At 42.6% G+C, this 19,111-nt stretch overlaps 1 protein-coding gene across 2 annotated transcripts in view; it reads right to left on the bottom strand.

Moving 5' to 3' along the window:
• WDR35 (WD repeat domain 35) overlaps window positions 1–19,111 on the bottom strand; it is a 54,613-nt gene that overhangs the window by 11,019 nt on the left and 24,483 nt on the right. For both annotated transcript variants that reach the window (XM_063125193.1, XM_063125192.1), the window contains 10 exons: window positions 14,398–14,608; window positions 11,488–11,568; window positions 11,238–11,374; window positions 10,008–10,211; window positions 9,035–9,181; window positions 8,568–8,700; window positions 6,985–7,095; window positions 3,661–3,825; window positions 2,289–2,429; window positions 1,406–1,562 (listed from right to left, as the gene is read on the bottom strand). In XM_063125193.1, the coding sequence (XP_062981263.1) occupies window positions 1,406–1,562; window positions 2,289–2,429; window positions 3,661–3,825; window positions 6,985–7,095; window positions 8,568–8,700; window positions 9,035–9,181; window positions 10,008–10,211; window positions 11,238–11,374; window positions 11,488–11,568; window positions 14,398–14,608 (1,487 nt within the window). The remainder of the gene's footprint in view (window positions 1–1,405; window positions 1,563–2,288; window positions 2,430–3,660; window positions 3,826–6,984; window positions 7,096–8,567; window positions 8,701–9,034; window positions 9,182–10,007; window positions 10,212–11,237; window positions 11,375–11,487; window positions 11,569–14,397; window positions 14,609–19,111) is intronic.

Consider the following 19,111-nt stretch of genomic DNA (forward strand, 5'->3'; position numbering starts at 1 on the left):
AACCCACAAAGAGACACAAAACAGAAAGTTCTCAGGGTGGGTCTGCCTTAGTCCCCCCTCCAACGCTGGGATTGGAGGAGGATGCTTTCTGAGGAGATCAATTCTCATCAGGATTGGGAGTTGAATGTGCCTGTCATCGCTTCCAAAAAAATAAAAAAAAATAAATAAAAAAAACCCAAACCCCGATTTTTAAAAAAATATTGCACGTGAACCACAGCACGCAGAAAGTTGAGAGTGGTCTCAAAATGACCCCCATCCACGACTCTCTGTGCACAAGAATTTTCAGAACGATAGCTTAAACCCCCCCCCAGTTATCCCCGATTCTTTCCCTCAATGCAATCCTATGGGCGAAAAGCCGAAACGGAGCCCCGCGGTTGACCCGATTTTTAAAAAAATATTGCACGTGAACCACAGCACGCAGAAAGTTGAGAGTGGTCTCAAAATGACCCCCATCCACGACTCTCTGTGCACAAGAATTTTCAGAACGATAGCTTAACCCCCCCCCCCAGTTATCCCCGATTCTTTCCCTCAATGCAATCCTATGGGCGAAAAGCCGAAACGCAGTTTGAGCCCCGCGGTTGACCCGATTTTTAAAAAAATATTGCACGTGAACCACAGCACGCAGAGAGGTGAGAGTGGTCTCAAAATGACCCCCATCCACGACTCTCTGTGCACAAGAATTTCCAGAACGATAGCTTCAAAAACAACGTAGTTATGCGCGATTATTTGCCGCAATGCAATCCTATGGCGAAATGTTTTCAAGATGGCGACCGGAGCGCTCCGCCTGAACTCGGAGCTCCGAAAAATGGTCGCTTCTCTTCGCCTTGCTTCTAGGGGGTCCGCGGTCCGCTCCTACTCCGCCTCTGGGTAAGGCGGAGCAGGCCAATCCGCTACTGCTTCTACGCTCCTAATCGGAGCGGAGCACATCCCTACTAATTACCCTGATGCACAGTCTCTGCACACTCTAAAAGGCACACAAGAGCCCTATTCACTGTAATGGAAGTGATTTGGTGTGAGCAAAAATAATGCAGGCATGGAAAGGACCTGCCCCTTCAACTGAAGTGGATGGAAATATCCTGAAGATGTGAGAGCTTCTGTGTACATCAGAATCCTCCTCTATGCACTGAGTTGCAAGACTGTAGAAAATATGTGCAATGTAAGGGCTATTGTAAAATGACAATACCCATCATCATCCTAAAGTAAGGATTTGGGTTATTTCAGTGGGTTTCCCATCGTGGATAGAATGCTCCCTGCCTTACAGAATTGAAAAGACAACTGAATACATTGGCTTAAGGACTGGTGTGTAATTCATATGAAAACTACATCCTGAGCGTTTGGAACAGAGTGGACGATGAAGATGAAGTCCAAACAGACCAGATTTCATATTAACAAGAAGTAATCCTACCTGTCTTCATTGCTGTATCTACGTAACCTTCGTACAGCTGCCTTTGGGCAAGTATAAAAAAATGGTAAGCCTCAGCTCCTCGCCAAGCATTATCAATCAGGCGACTGTCTGAAGAAAGGACATCTTCCTCTAGCAAACCAGCTAATGCTGAAGTAGCCTGTATATAAAGGTACAATAGAGAGAAGAAAGCATGAAGGCAAACACATTTTTGGTACTCTTCAGTTACCATGCCTGTTTTCTTCATGAAGACAGCTGCCCCAAAAGGATTTCATATACCATAATAAATGTACAGTTCAGAATATAATTTTTCAGATATGAGCAGTCACTTGTACAGTAGCTAAGTACATACAATGGGAAAAGCATTCAAAAGCAAGCAGGTTATCTTCTCCAAACCCATGTTCTCCTTCTGATTTATGTGCACCCTAAACCTAAACACATTCGTTGGGATGTTGAGTGCTGATGCACAGAGGAGCCCTCCCTATACATTTCAATAGAGACAGGCAACATTATCAAGTGGCAGCAAAAGTTGTCATGATGCAGTGTCACCCACAAGCTTTCCCTGCTGCTCATGGTTCCTAAGTGAGATGCATCCCTAGACTTTTTTTTGTATAAGTTCTTCTGCAGGAGTTGTAAGCAGAGGAAGTGTGCATGCGGGGACCTGTGACACTCTTTCTCAGGATGTTTAAAACCTTTTCCTGGATCTGATACCCCCATCAAGCTATTTTTAAAATAATGTTCTAAATAGCATATTTGGGGGTGGGAGTGGGATTATGAGAAAGGAACATTTGTTGCCATCTGTATCATGAGCATTTCCCCCCAAACCACCCTTAAAAGTATCCCTTGCTTTCATGTTGGTGGATGAGCAAGCATTTCAATACTGTACCTCTGAAGTCTTTCCTTTGACTTTTCCCCTCTGAGCATTTTTCATTTGTTCATGATATTGTTCCACGAGTATAGCTGACATTACATATAGTTTTTTAACACGCAAAGGTTTGGTCCTCTTCCCAGCCTCTTCATCTGCAATCTTTGAAAGTCAGACATAAACATGGTGTTGTTAAAAAGTAAGAAGTTTGTTTTTGTTTTCTGTTTACCATTTGAAGGAGACAGCTTAATGCTCTTAATAGAAAGCATGAAAAACATATAGTTATAGATACTTTTTATGCACCCCAGCCAATCATCTCCCCCTATATCTGGAACCAGAAGGCAGGAGGCAAACTGAAAGAGCAGCTGTATGAGCACTGTGCTTTGTTCCCCCATTGCAGTGTCATGGCAGCTGACCAACCCAGAGGCCAATATAGGATCAAAACTCCTTTGACACTTCAATCTCTTTGAATGGAGGAAAACGTCAGGTTCAAAAATCATGTTTAATGTGCGACCACCTGCAGCTCCTCTTAAGACTTGTTGGAGCCTGCATAGCCCTACCAATAATTTCAGGGGGGCGTCCGTAAAGCTCCCTGGCACTCTCCTAGTTTTCTAATGGCTTCTTCATGCTACATCTTTCCCCCAAGTCTCCAGTGATACAACTCATAATGTTTTCTTCTACAATGCAAACTATGTACCCTCTTTTGATACAAACCTGAAATAAAAGCCATTTTCAAATAATTTTTTTAAAAGGTAAGCAAAACCAAGAACAAACCTAGAACTGGCACATCTGTGCAGTCTCTAGTGTCATATCCCTTAGCTGGGGGATAAAATTCCCATCTGCACGATTGAGCTACAGATGTATTTATTAAAATCTTGCAGCCTTATATTATTATTATTATTATTATTATTATTATTATTATTATTATTATTTACATTTGTATACTGCCCCATAGCCGAGGCTCTCTGGGCAGTTTATATAGGATAAAAACACTTAAAAACAATATACAAAAATTTAAAACCAGAAAAACATACAAAAATGATCTGCTCAAAGGCCTTTGTCCAGAGAAGTAGGTAGCAAAATTACACATGCAGAAGGATCTGATGCTTGCAGTGCATCAGAAGTTGCATCTGAAACTCAGGGGAAGGAAAGACGTAGAAGTTGCTGCTGCTGAAACACACATATACACACACCTGTGTGCTTGGAAGTGTATATGTACACATATTGGACATTAATGGATGAAAGACATAGCATATAATGGGAAATCACAGATTTATTCCCAGAAAAACACACATACGCAAATATAAAAATAACAACTACTAAACTCATTAGCATTGAGGCATAAATGTATTGGCAATTATCCCAGTTCTCCAATTATTTTCAGTAACAATACCTTGAACATGAGCTTAGCAGCATCAAAGAAATAGTTGGCTTTACGATATAACTCAACGGCATCAAGGGGTTTGTTCTTTTCCAGTAACTGAGATGCATATCTAGCTAGCAGAGAACCAATTTCTTTCATATTGTGTTCCTTAGCCAGTTCAACAGCTTTACTCCACTAGAAGAAAGAGCAAAAAACATCAGACTGGAATCTGTTGGATACAAATGCTTCAAACAAACAAACAAACAAACAAACAAACAAACAAACAAACAGTCAATTACGTACAAGTTCACATATAAACCAAGATCTCTTATTAGCAAATGTGCTTTGCCATTGGAGGAAATAGTTCAGGCCTTATGACTTCAAGGCCAACAGTTAATCCCTTTTTGTGGTGATATATTGGGACTCAAGCCTAATAAAACAGCTTCCACTAGGCAAATGCTGTATAAATGTCCTGCACTGAAAGGGCTAAAACCATTTTGGTTCTTTATTTATTTATTTTCTATTTAAAACATTTTTTGGCCACTTTTTAGGGCAGAAGCCCTCTGAAGGCAGCTCACAACTGCCTTGTTGTTCTAGTGGCTTCAAGAAGTAGTACTTTTGGTAGAGTATTTTGCTTCCCTTATGTGATGTAGCGACAGTTTAGGCAGCACAACTTACTGTTTGCATCTCTGCAGCTGGGACTGAGCTGCCTGTGACAAAAACCGACAATGGGACTGAATGTGCAACAATTACATTGTTTTTATTTTATTACATTTATATCCTGCTTTTCATCCATCATGGAACTCAAGATCATGTTTAAGGGTTGCATTCACATGGCACAACTTATTACTGATCACTCCTGACTAAACAAATCACTGAGCTGCTCAATCGCTTCTGTTTGGCTCCTACTGTAAGTGGCAGAGGCTGACCCTCGGCTGTGGTTTGTTTACTATGATGTGCGAACCAGGAACTCTGGCTTGTCTCTCCCCAGACAAGCTAGAGTCATAAGCCATGGTTTGCTCTCGAAGTTCCATGGTTCATTTAGCTACTCACGCAGTGTGCACCAGCTGCTCTATTGCTTATTGTGACATGCAAATGCAGCTATAGGAGACCACCTGAGAATCTTATCTAGGAATTGACTAGATCTAGACTACTTAATTTGTTTAATATGGTTTGGACCTAACTTTCCTTCCTTGAATGGAACACAGTACAGCAGTTGGTCCAGGAAATTGTTTGTTTATTTGTTCAGTCGCTTCCGACTCTTCATGACTTCATGGACCAGCCCACGCCAGAGCTTTCTGTCAGCCGTCGCCACCCCTAGCTCCTCCAAGGTCAAGTCCGTCACCTCCAGAATATCATCCATCCATCTTGCCCTTGGTCGGCCCCTCTTCCTTTTGCCTTCTACTTTCCCTAGCATCAGCATCTTCTCCAGGGTATCCTGTCTTCTCATTATGTGGCCAAAGTACTTCAGTTTTGCCTTTAATATCACTCCCTCAAGTGAGCAGTCTGGCTTTATTTCCTGGAGTATGGACTGGTTTGATCTTCTTGCAGTCCAAGGCACTCTCAGAATTTTCCTCCAACACCACAGTTCAAAAGCATCTATCTTCCTTCGCTCAGCTTTCCTTATGGTCCAGCTCTCGCAGCCATAGGTTACTACGGGGAATACCATTGCTTTAACTATGCGGACCTTTGTTGTCAGTGTAATGTCTCTGCTCTTAACTATTTTATCAAGAATTGTCATTGCTCTCCTCCCAAGAAGTAAACGTCTTCTGATTTCCAGGCTGCAGTCAGCGTCTGCAGTAATCTTTGCGCCCAGAAATACAAAGTCTGTCACTGCCTCCACGTCTTCTCCCTCTATTTGCCAGTTATCAATCAAGCTGGTTGCCATAATCTTGGTTTTTTTGAGGTTTAACTGCAACCCGGCTTTTGCACTTTCTTCTTTCACCTTCGTCATAAGGCTCCTCAGCTCCTCCTGGCTTTCAGCCATCAATGTGGTGTCATCTGCATATCTGAGATTGTTAATGTTTCTTCCTGCGATTTTAACTCCAGCCTTGGATTCGTCAAGCCCAGCACGTCGCATGATGTGTTCTGCGTACAAGTTGAATAGGTAAGGTGAGAGTATACAATGCTGCCGTACTCCTTTCCCAATCTTAAACCAGTCCGTTGTTCTGTGGTCTGTTCTTACCGTTGCTACTTGTTCGTTATACAGATTCCTCAGGAGGCAGACAAGATGACTTGGTATCCCCATACCACCAAGAACTTGCCACAATTTGTTATGATCCATACAGTCAAAGGCTTTAGAATAGTCAATAAAACAGAAATAGATGTTTTTCTGGAACTCCCTGGCTTTCTCCATTATCCAGCGGATATTGGCAATTTGGTCTCTAGTTCCTCTGCCTTTTCTAAACCCAGCTTGTACATCTGGCAATTCTCGCTCCATGAATTGCTGGAGTCTACCTTGCAGGATCTTGAGCATTACCTTGCTGGCATGTGAAATAAGTGCCACTGTCCGATAGTTTGAACATTCTTTAGCGTTTCCTTTTTTTGGTATGGGGATATAAGTTGATTTTTTCCAATCCGATGGCCATTCTTGTGTTTTCCAAATTTGTTGGCATATGGCATGCATCACCTTGACAGCATCATCTTGCAATATTTTAAACAGTTCAGCTGGGATACCGTCGTCTCCTGCTGCCTTGTTATTAGCAATGCTTCTTAAGGCCCATTCAACCTCACTCTTCAGGATGTCTGGCTCTAACTCACTGACCACACCGTCTGACCTATCCCCGATATTATTATCCTTCCTATACAGATCTTCCGTATATTCTTGCCATCTTTTCTTGATCTCTTCTGTTTCTGTTAGGTCCTTGCCATCTTTGTTTTTGATCATACCCATTTTTGCCTGGAATTTACCTCCGATGTTTCTAATTTTCTGGAAGAGGTCTCTTGTCCTTCCTATTCTCTTCTCTTCTTCCACTTCCACTCATTGCTTGTTTAAAAATAATTCCTTATCTCTTCTGGCTAACCTCTGGAATTTTGCATTTAATTGGACATATCTCCCCCTATCACTGTTGCCTTTTGGTTTATTTTGATCTTCCACATCAAGATCCATTAGATGCAGTATCTCCCCCTACCCCCTAACACCTACTTATTTAGTACTTAGGGACAAACTATATGCAACCTGGAACAGCAATGACTGCACAAATCCCTAGATCACTATAAAATATAATAACATATTAAATACTGGCTCTCTTGGTTACTAGATAAATGATATAAGAAGCTATTAGGAAAAATGATATTGTAATGAACCACTAAATTAACATGGAAAAAGCTCCCAGTTCTGTGTTATATTTTTACCTGGTTGAGATTTACACAGATATCTACTGCATCCTTTGGTCTGTTACATTTGAGAAAGGCTGTTACAGCTTGTTCACACATACCCACAGTAACAAACTTATGGGCTATGTCCTGCAAGAGAGATTAAAGAATCATTACATTCCAGAAGAGCAGCATACTTAGGCACTGTTTGGATGAAACAGTGCTCAGTGGCAATTCATGGGTTAGTTAACTCCCGATTTGTTCTTGGGTTAACTTGGGGTTATTTAACCCAAGAATAACCCCACGTGCCCAGGTTTGGACATCATGGTAACAACCCAACAGTGCAGCATTCATAGGTTGTTCCTGGAAACTGGAAGTGGTGTGCACCCCTGCAATTCATGGGTTAATTAATTAACCCACGAGTTGCCACTGAATGCTGCTGTTCTGCCCAAGCAAGGTCTTAAGTCTGCAGTATCAAAACAGAGTCCTTTTGCACCTTAAATACTAACAAATTCACTGTGGTACATGCTGACAACGATCCCACTTTGTTAGATTCATAACGTCACCAAATGTATGCAGAAGCAGGATATTATTGTAATTAGCAGAAACTACTATCAGTACCATCTTCTCTATATGTTATTGTTCATACTTTTGACATATTGATAAAACATTTCAAAGTGCTAACCAGGGGTATGTACTATTTGCTTTATGATGTGCAATGAGCCACTTTCCTTTTTACCTCCCCACCCACATCTTTTTTTTATGTGCAATGGCATTCTTTCTAGTGAAATTTGGTATTTAATCTTAGAAAATTTAGCATTCTGAGGGGCATTGGAAAAGAATATGACTGAGGTTATTTTTTGTAACATATGATGAAAATAAGATTCATGCAGAGTTGTCTGTAGTGTCACTTTCTCCTAAAATTTGCAACTTTGGCCTTAGCTAGACCTAAGGTTTATCCTGGGATTGTCCCGGGGTCGTCCCTGCCTGCTCCCGGGATATCCTGTGTGTCATTTACATGAACAGGGATGACCCTGGGACAATCCTGGGATAAACCTTAAGTCTAGCTAAGGCCATAGTTTAGCATGAGTAATGTACAAGTTTGATTATTTTTTTTTTTATTTAAACAAATTATATATCACTTATCATATTTTAAAATATCTCTTTAACTGGTATTTTTGTATAATGATTAGTATAATGAGTGGTTGGTTAATGGATGACATCAGGTTATTCCGATAGACTTCCCCTTTCTGCACAAGGAACAACACTAGTTCCTCTGACACGTTATTACTCTCAGTAGTATCAGACCACTGGTAGGAGAAGTGGGATTTTTTTTTCAGACGAAAAAACTTACCCAAATAAGCAAAACCATGCAATGCAATCTTATGGATGTGTGGACGTCCTATTGAGTTCAATAAGAATCACTTCCAAATAAGTGTGTACAGCAGCCTCCCCCAACCTGGGTCTTTCCAGATGTTTTTGACTACAATTCTTATCAGTCCTAACCTGCATAGCCAATGGTCAGGGATAATGGGAGTTGTGGTCCAAAATGTATGGAGGGCACAAGGTTGGGAAAGACTGGCATATAGGATTAGTCACAATCAGCATCTTTCTGTACTTACTGGAAGCAACTTGTTGTTTTCTGGAAGTGAGTTAGCCAAATCCTCTAATGCTTGATAGTCTTCCAGCATATAGTAACATTCAGCCAAACGTTCATGGTTTCTGCCTTGTACATAATATGGAACAGCATTTGTCCTAAGCAGAAAAAAAGAAAAAGAAACAAGATCTCTGATAATAGATTAATACTACCAGCTCACTATAGGCACAGTAATGTCAGGTAAGTATAACGTCATGAAACTGTCAATTTAGTTAATTTGCTATCATCAGTGCAGCAGAATAAATATTTCCACTACTAACGAAGTGGAAAACATGGATAAGTATTATGGTTCAGTCACCAAGACAGAGTAATTCTTTGTGTCTCTTTAATTAAAATCTCCATTCCCTGCATATGGCAAAACTCAAAAGATCGAGCCCCCAGTTTGTATAGGAGTCAGCAACAATCATTTACAATTCCAAATTATCAGCATACCATTTCTGTCTATCTGCAAAGTAGTCTCCAATTTCATTGTGTGCTAGTTCAAGAAGACTGTCATCTCCATGTCCTGAGCCTGTTTGCAACAGCTGCACTACTCGAAATCCGTTTCCTAGTTTGAGTCGTAAGTCAACTGCAAGATCCCTGCAAATATCACAAATAGGCAACTTTAAATCACTTCTAAAATTATTCATAGGTAGTGTAGCTAAGTGGCTAAAGGACAGAGCTGTGAACCAGGATCTTCTCTCAACCATGGCCACTATGTGGTCTTGGGTAAGTTACTATCGCTAAGCCTCTGCCCTCATCTGTAATAATATTGGCCTGCCTCACCCAGTGCTGCTTTAAGAATTACTAAGGCTATGTTTGGAAATGCTCTAAATATTCTAAAGCTTTATACAAATTCAAGATAACACATTAAGCTTTAAGGCAGCTTGCTTTGCCTCAAACAGATGTTTTAGCACTACCACCTTTAAATGGATTTGTCTGTTATTTATTATTATTATTATTATTATTATTATTATTATTATTATTTATTTATATAGCACCATCAATGTACATGGCGCTGTACAGATTATACACAGCAAATAGCAAGACCCTGCCGCATAGGCTTACAATCTAATAAAGTTGCAGTAAACAATAAGGAGGGAAAGAGAATGCAAACAGGCACAGGGAAGTGTAAACAGGTACCGGGTAGGGTGAAGCTAACAGTATAGAGTCAGAACAAACTCAATATTTAAAAGCTATAGGGCCATTCCCAGTTCCATCCTCATGCCTGATAAGTCTTTTTCTTTTTCCTTTCTCTTCCCTTCTGAATTATGTGGAATTCAACTTGGAAAATGCAAGTTTAGTTAGAGTGGTGCCCCCACATCTGAATTCGCCCACTCAAGATAAATCTTTCTTTCCCAATATGAACTGTGCCATTGTGGGATCAGGATTTTCCAAAGAATTCAAATTTATCCTATACAATTACCTTCTGTCCATATCCAAATACATTCTTTCAGCTTCTTCAAATTTGCTGAAGTAGACTGCCACTTCAGCTTGCCTCAATGATTCACTCTGTAGGTTGAGAAGGCGCTTTACAAACTTTATACCTTGGTAATTTTTGTAGCGCACAAATGCTTGCTCAGCAGTATGAAGATCAAGTTTCTGGAGAGCTGTTTCAGCCAATAGACGCCTACATAAAAAACATATATGTTTTACCTAGAAAAAGCAGCTTTATTAGGAACAGTTTATCTACCTTAATTGGTCCAATTAGAGAACATACCAAAATTAAAATGAAGTGAGGTCCAACTCCAAAGGTTCACCAAGATTTTGTGGATCAATACAGATGCCGTAAACATGAATTGCAAAATTCCCAGTCATCCCCGCCATCAGAATATTCTTTATGTTCTTTTCACATCATCTCATAAAGGCTTTACATGTAACATTATGGATGTTTTTGGTTAGATGCCTAGGAAAATGCTCTGGTGGGGTGGGGTGGGAAGTCCACCTTTGATGGATTTGTTCCTAATATTTTGTTCTTCTGAACTTATCATCTCTGAAATATCTGATCGTGTTTGAGAAGGAGATCAAGAACTCTGACAGAAGTATGATATATCTGATTCAGAGGCAGCAGTAATTTAGAGTCACTCTAGTATAGCTTCTGCAGCTTTACCTGTTGTGATGAAGAGGACATTTCACCAGGTTCCCCATATATACAAATGACACCTGCTGAAATTTTCTTTTCAGTACAACTGTTAAAGATACAGGAGCCCTGTCCTCCTTTTCATATGGTCACCCTACCTAAGAAGCAGGCAGGAACCTTCAAGTACTGCTTCCCATGATATTCTAGGAATGAGGCTTCTATGGCAGGAACCAATGGAGCTCATTCCTAAAGCTTTCCCTCACACAGATTTTGAGGGGGAGGGACAATTGTGGCCCATGGATTGCACGTTTCATACTCCTGATCTATTTAAATTGCTGCTATCCTGAACAGTAAATGTTTAATTGGAAATTCATAGGTGGTACAGCTAGCAGCTCTTGAAATTACTACTGGATATTTTCACATTCTGTTATTTTCACATGAATAGATACTGATATAAATTCCAGGCTAATGAAATTGGTTTTGTTAACTGAAACATTAACTTGGAAAAACCAAATTGAATAAATACACTATTTATACACATGAGTAGAAGAAGCTAGAAAAAAAATAGAATTTTACCAAAGTCTTGGATGTGAGTTTTCTTCAATGAACTGGGTGGACTCTACAATACCTGCTTCCTTAACAATTGCTTGAGCATCTCGTAGTGATCTAATTTCAAAATTAATTATGTAGTCCTTATTAGGGTGTTCAGGGTTCTATAAAATATGCAAAAATAAGTTTCTTTTAACCATTGATCATTTTCGCTCAAAACCACTGCTGTGCGAATTGCTAGATGAAATGTTATTAGGAAAAAAGAATTATTATTTACCTTTAATATTTCATCCAATAACACAGATTTAATTTCTAAATCTTCAAAGTTGCAAATGTATCCAGATGTTTGAATAGGTTCCTTAAAATACAGGAAATACAGGAAAATGAGCAAATAAAAATAAAGTTGTAGTATTTCAGATATATAAATTCATTTTTCACTCTTAATAAACAGATTGAAAATGTAAACATGAAATACAGGAAAACATTCTATAAAAATATCACACAGTGAAATTTGGCTTTTCCTAGTTCTACCACTAAATGAGAGCCCCCTCCCTCCTGCTACCAACTGTCACTGCAGAGGCCACCAGTGAGGGAGGAAGCAGCAGCCAGGCACCTCTCCACCGTGCCTGGGTCCAGCTCCAGCTGAGAGCCCCCTCCCTCCTGCTACCAACTGGCTCTGGAGAGGCCACCAGTGAGGGAGGAAGCAGCAGCCAGGTACCTCTCCACCGTGCCTGGGTCCAGCTTCAGCTGAGAGCCCCCTCCCTCCTGCTACCAACTGGCTCTGGAGAGGCCACCAGTGAGGGAGGAAGCAGCAGCCAGGCACCTCTCCACCGTGCCTGGGTCCAGCTTCAGCTGAGAGCCCCCTCCCTCCTGCTACCAACTGGCTCTGGAGAGGCCACCAGTGAGGGAGGAAGCAGCAGCCAGGCACCTCTCCACCGTGGCTGGGTCCAGCTCCAGCTGAGAGCACCCCTCCCTCCTGCTGTCACCTGTAACTGCTGAACTTTCCAACTAAGATTGTAGTGCCTGAATTTGCTTTCCTTTCCTCCCTCCTCCTCCTCCCTCCCAATCCCCTTTCCTTTTTTGTCATGTCTTTTAGATTGTAAGCCTGTGGGCAGGGACTGTCAAGAAATACTTTTGTAAGCTGCCATGAGAGCCTTTTTTGGCTGAATGGCGGCATAAAAATACTTAAATAAATAAAAATAAATAAATGTTCTACTAAAGTGTGAATCTAAAGAACTCCTGTGTATGTACACATGTTTTTTGGGGGGGCGGGGTTGAGGGGGGAAGGGATATGCTGCTACAAATTTCAATTTCAAGAGGCACAAAGATCAGCAATTGGAAAACTGAGCTTGAGAAACTTTAGTGCATGTTGGGAGCACTATACAAGGGCCTTTGGATCCAAGTCAACGTTTTCTAAAATATACTTATTTATACATATTTTTTATTTAATTACAGTAAGTGTGAAATCAAAAAGAGCTTCCCTCCCCCACCAAATTTTTATAACATTTTGCTTAAAAATAAGGTGTGTATTGTTGTTTTTTAAAAAATGTAACTATCATGATGATTCTTCGAAGTTTTATTTGATTTACATATACATATACATGTTTTGACAGAAAAAACTCCTGGCTGGCAGGGTCATGCTGGGAATTGTAGGACTTTTTTTTGTCTAAATACATATAGGATTGCACCTTAAACGTCTGATTCGACCCTTGTTTACTCAGAACTAAATTCCACTGATGTCAAAAGACACAGGCTGCAATCCTTAGGTTTGAGTGAGACTTACTTTTGAATAAATATGTATAGGGTTACGCCCATATGCCGCCTAGGATATTTTGTATATAGGCGAGATATAAACTGAAATAATAATAATAATAATAATAATAATAATAATAATAATAATAATAGAGTGCCTAGACTGTAGACTTAGATAATCTATTTTCCTGCCCCCTCAACCGGCCTTAACATACCCTTATGCAGTCCTGGGCTCCCTCTGCAGCTGCAGAATGCAGGTGGAAGGAAGCCTGTGCTGGCTCCCTGCAGCTTTCAGAAAGCTTCAACCCACAGCACTGCACTTCCCACACCTACGAATGAAATGCTTGGAGGGACTGGAGTGCCAAGATGTGGTGATCGCTGCTAGCTTGAGATGGCTAAAGAGAACTTGCAACTACAACGGCCGTTCCTCTTTAAATGCCAGTCAGGATAAGCAACAGGGATGGCCACTGTCCTCAAACCCTGCCAGTGAGCATCTAGCAGGGCCTGGCTAAATAAACAGAAGATGTGGATCTTTGGTATGATCTAGTTAAATAAATGATCTAATAACATAAATGATTTTGCTTTTTTTAAAAATCTATTTTAAGGCGTTTTATTCTGTTTGATCTTCAAACAGAATAAAACGCTCTGAAATTTTGAATGGGGAGCGGTATATAAATATTGTAAGTAAAAAAATAAAATAGCTTCATGTTCTTATGCTGTTGCAAACATGCTGTTGTACAGCAGTATGAGCAGTAAGGTGGGGGGCAGGCAGGGGGGAGAATTTCCTCCCCCCCACAGCTCCTTACCAAGGAGCTTATCGCTTTTTCTTAGGCTGCCCCTGTTTAGTATGGACTTATTTTCACTTAACTTCTTGTTTTTCAAAGACCTCCTCAGCTCAATGGCTGCCTTTCCCAATGACCATACTGGCTGAGGATGATGGGAGCTGCAATTCAGCACATCTGGAGGGTGCCAGGTTGGAGAACGCTGATCTAAGGGGTATGCATGGTGAAAAATGTGCAAAAAAGACTTGTTGTCCTCTATGTTGTCCTCGGACTGCAGAGTTGAAGGGCGGCACACTCTGACTTCGTCCATCACAATGGGTCTGAGAAGTTGCACACACCTTCTGCCTCCCAGAAAGGACATCATGGCAAAGGGGAGATCAACTTCACCCTATACATCAGCCAGAATACAGTTGCAGGGAACTTGCTTGGCCCTTCCCTGCCAAAAAGAACACCTTCAAGAGTTTTGTAACTGTCATCATTAATTTTTGTAAGTCGCTCTGGGAGCTGAAATATCCCCCCAAATGGATTTGTATATGCTATCGCTATCTACTTTCTTTCCTTCCCTGCCCCCAAAGATGCAGGAGGTGATAGTGGGCAATACACATTTTATCCCAAGAAAAATAATTATTTTTAATTATTGATTATTGCTCTACCTCAGGATCCAGGTTCCTGAACACATACATTCTAGTTTTCTCCATCATGGCAAATAAGTCTGGATTATCTTTGGCCCATTTCATATCCCAAACGTCTCTTCGTTCCAGTTTGAGTTGTTCACCTATTCCTTGGCATCCTGAACCGTCTGTTACTCGTGCATCCAAGTCAAAGAAAACGAGCATTCCTAACATGTCTATGATAGCAAGACGACTAAAATGGGGGGGGGGGAAGGGAGAAGGAAAAAGTAGAAGGAGGGAAATAGAACAGTACTTCTTTATCAGCTTTCTGTCACAGATTGAAAATACAATGTTGCAATGAATTTACTATTCTTAGAGCAGACTTTCAACAATGAATAGAGTTGGGTAGAATGTGTTTTACAGGGAAAAATGCAGGTTGCTTACCTGTAACTGTAGTTCTTCGAGTGGTCATCTATGCATTCACACATATGGGCTTTGCGCCTGCGCAGAGACCAGACCGGAACCTTCTATAGCTAAGTGGAACGTTTTTGGCGGGAACCCCTCCCCCACGCTACTGCGCATGTCCATGGGGTTCCCGCCCTACCCTCAGTTTACAGGAGTCCGACATCGTGCCCCCATAAACCTGAGTGTAATTTTAATAAAGTACATTTCACATATAACTGTGTCATTTGTAAGTCTCACACCACCAAGTGGGGATGGTGGGTGGGTTGTGTGAATGCATAGATGACCACTCGAAGAACTACAGTTACAGGTAAGCAACCTGCATTTCTTCTTCGTGGTCTCTATGCATCACACATATGGGCGAGTAGCAAGCTGACATACCTTTGGAGGTGGGTTGGTGCATCATCTGAAGATCTCTGAAAGCACTGTCCTCCCAAACGAGCAGTCCTGCCTCGCACGGGTGTCCAAACTGTAGTGCTTGACAAACGTGGAGGGAGTGGACCACGTTGCGGCTCTACAGACTTCAGCCAGTGGAACACCTCTGGTGAAGGCCACCGAAGTTGAAACAGCTCTGGTGGAATGAGCTGTCACAGGTTTCACTAACTCTATTTTAGAAATAGAGTAGGCCAATTCAATTGCCTCCACTATCCAACGAGACAGTCGTTGGCAGGAGACAGGGAGTCCCTTAAAAGGCTCCCCATAACAAATAAACAATTGCTTTGTTTTTCTAAAATTGTCTGTTCTGTCTTTGTAAAAAGCAAGAGCCCTTCTTACATCGAGAGTATGCAAAGAAGACTCAAGAGGTGTAGATGGATTAGGAAAGAAAGCAGGCAAAGTAATATGCTGGGACAGATGAAACGATGACACTACCTTAGGCAGGAAGGCTGGATCAGTGCGTAGCACAACTTTATCCTTATGAAAGATAGTGTAAGGGACATCTATCCTAAGAGCTTTAAGCTCACTTGCACGTCTTGCCGATGTAATGGCTACTAAAAAGACAGTCTTTAAAGTTAGAAGCCTAAGGTCTGTCGAAGCCATGGGCTCGAAGGGCTTGCGTGTCAGTGCTTGCAGCACAACCGATAGGCTCCATGGCGGCACGATACTTTTCACAGTTGGTATCGTATTCTTCAGACCTTTCAAAAATTTCTTGGTTGTTGGATGGGTAAAAGGTGTAAAACCATCTATGCCCCGATGAAAAGATGTAATCGCAGCTAGGTGAACCCTGATGGATGTAAGTTTAAGTCCTTGCTGGAAAAGTGTCAATAAATAATTGAGGATCAAGGATAAGTGACAAGATTCTGGTGTTTGGTTCTTTTCCAATGCGAAGTTCTGGAATCTCCGCCACTTTGCTGCATAAGATTTCCTTGTTGAAGGCTTTAGAGCTGCCAATATAATGTGGTCCACAGTCAAGACTCTGGCTCTAGAGGAGGAGTGGTTGCTATCCTCCATGCAGTCATCTTGAGGGTCGACAGATCTGCGTGTCGAACCCTGCCCTGGTGTCGAGACAGTAGCTTCGGTGTCGACGGGAGCCTGATGTAATCCCCTCTCGATAGCCGAAGGGCGTGAGAGAACCACGTCTGTCGAGGCCACCACGGAGTGATGAGGATGCAATTGGAGTTGTCTATCTGGATCTTGGCTATCACCCTTGTCAATAGTGGGAAGGGAGGAAACATGTACAGGAGATTTCCTCTCCAAGTCCTGGTGAAGGCGTCTCCTAAAGATTGCTCTCCTCTTCCTGCCCTGCTGCAATACTTGGCGCAGATTGCGTTGTCTTCGGTAGCGAAGACATCGACAACAGGACGGCCCCAGTACCGAAAAAGGCTTTCCCGCACTTCGACATCGAGCTCCCACTCGTGGTCGACATGGAAGGATCTGCTGAGAGAGTCCGCAACGACGTTTTCCTTGCCGGCTACATGGATCGCAGTCAGGTAAGTCCTTCTCTTTATGCACCAGTTCCATATTCTGAGTGCAGAACGATTCAGGGGGTGTGATCTTGTTCCACCCTGTCTGTTGATGTATGCCACCACGGTAGTATTGTCCGTTGCGATCAAGACATTTCGGCCCTCGATCATCTGTGCAAATGCTTTTACTGCATTTTCTACTGCCAGGAGTTCGAGATGGTTGATGTGATGCTCCCTCTGTGATCGAGGCCAACGACCCTGAGAAGTTAAAGAGCTGCAATGGGCTCCCCATCCTTCTAAGGATGCATCCGTCGTGATCGTTACCGAAGGCGCGTCTTGTTGGAATGGAACGCCTTCGAGAAGAGTCGACATCGAGAACCACCAACTCAGAGATGCCCTCACCTGCCTCGGTATCGAAAGGTAAGTTCGTCGAGCATTGAGCCTGAGATCGAAAGTCCTCAAAAACCAAGCTTGCAATATCCTCATTCTGAGTCTCGCAAATCTGATGACTGCCGTAGTAGCTGCCATCAGACCTAACAGTCTCTGAACTGTCCATGCCGAAACTTTTCGGCGGCTCTCGGTATCGATGGCTAACTGTTGAAGGGTTTTTGCCCTGGTAGAAGGTAAGTATGCCCTCCCGTCTCGAGAGGATAGGGTTACCCCTATGAAGTCCAATCTCTGCTGCGGAGTCAAAATGGACTTTTCGAGGTTGATCCACAGCCCCAACGAGTCCAACAGGTTGAGGGTGGTTAGTATGTCTGACTGGAGCGCCTCGCTGCTGTCCGCTACGAGGAGCCAATCGTCCAGGTATGGATAAATATAAATGCCTTTCTGCCTTAGGTGGGCGCATACCACCGCCATGACCTTCGTGAAAACCCTCGGTGCCGTGGCCAACCCGAACGGAAGAACGGTGAACTGGTACTGGGATGCACCGATCGAAAACCGCAGGTAAGCTTGATGCGACTTCCTGATGGAGATATGGAAGTACGCATCCTTCAGATCCACCACTGCGAACCAAACTCCTTTTTGTAGAAGCTGCAAAATTGAAGTAACCGTTGTCATACGGAACTTCTTCGGGGTGATGAACTTGTTCAGTTGTCTTAAGTCCATGATCGGTCGAAGACCTCCATCTTTCTTCGGGACCGTGAAGTAACGGGAGAAAAAACCTTGGTTGATTTCCTCTGTAGGTACGGGAGAAATGGCTCCTTTCGCCAGCAAGGTCTGTACCTCGAGCAGCAGAGGAGGGGATGGAGTCGTTACTTTCACGCCGGAAAAAGGAGGAAGGGCATCGAGCTCGATGGCATAGCCCGAATTGATGATAGTGAGCACCCAGGAGTCCGATGTTATTGACTCCCATTGATGGTAATGGGGTGCTAGGCGGTTCGCAAAAGGGAGTGGATCTGGGGCCGAAGAGTCAAACCCGCTGCTTCTTAGAGAAGTCGGGTTGCCTCTTGTCCTGCTGGTATCTGCCCTGGTAAGGCCTCTTCCTCTGCAGCTGTTGTTGTTGCTGTCTCTGTTGGCCTTGGTAATGAGGCCGCTGCTGATATTGTTGTTGCATAAGTGGCCTTGACCATCTTTTAGGTCTGTACTGCGCTGGAGGAGCAGAAAAACCCATCTTCTTCGCAGTCGACCGAGCCTTATAGATGTTATCTAGGGTCTCGTCGGTCTTGCTATTAAACAAGCCTTCGCCATCGAAAGGCATGTTTTCGATCCTAGATTTAGTTTCGGTAGCGAGATTGGCAGATCTTAGCCATGCGTGTCTCCTCAAAGATATGGCCCCCATCATGCTCTTTGAGTGACAATCAACTTGATGTCTTGCAGTCGATAGTTGTTGTCTTGCAATCGCTGATGCCTCCGATTGAAAAACTCTCGCCAAGTCTCTTTTATCCTCTGGGAGGTAGTCACATAGTGACCCCACTTTCTCCCAGAGGAAGAGCTGGTATCGCGCCATCGTTGCTTCGTAAGTTGAGGCCTTGATACCGAGAGATGCCGCGGAGTAGATCTTTCTACCTGCCAAATCCAACTTTCTGCCCTCCTTATCTACGGGAGCGGAATGGGCTCTCTGTGACTGACCCTGAGCTGACTCCACCACGATCGAATTTGGTTTTGGGTGCTTGATTAAAAATCCAGCATCCCGCTCTTGAATCCGATAAAGAGTCTCTAATCTTTTCGAGGTGGGTTGTGTCACAGACGGTGTCTCCCATGAGAGTTGCGCTGCCTGTTTGAGAGCCGGCGGAAACGGGATAGCAATTGTTGAGGTCGTTTTTGTTTGAAACACATCGTAGATGGGATCGATTACAGGTTCGTCTGCTTGCTCAAGGTCTAAACCGAGTGCACGGGCCATTCTTAACATGTGATCTGAGAACCTCACCATATCATCCGATGGCGATGAG

Source organism: Elgaria multicarinata, chromosome 4, assembly GCF_023053635.1.
Source record: "Elgaria multicarinata webbii isolate HBS135686 ecotype San Diego chromosome 4, rElgMul1.1.pri, whole genome shotgun sequence".
Lineage (NCBI taxonomy): Eukaryota > Metazoa > Chordata > Lepidosauria > Squamata > Anguidae > Elgaria > Elgaria multicarinata.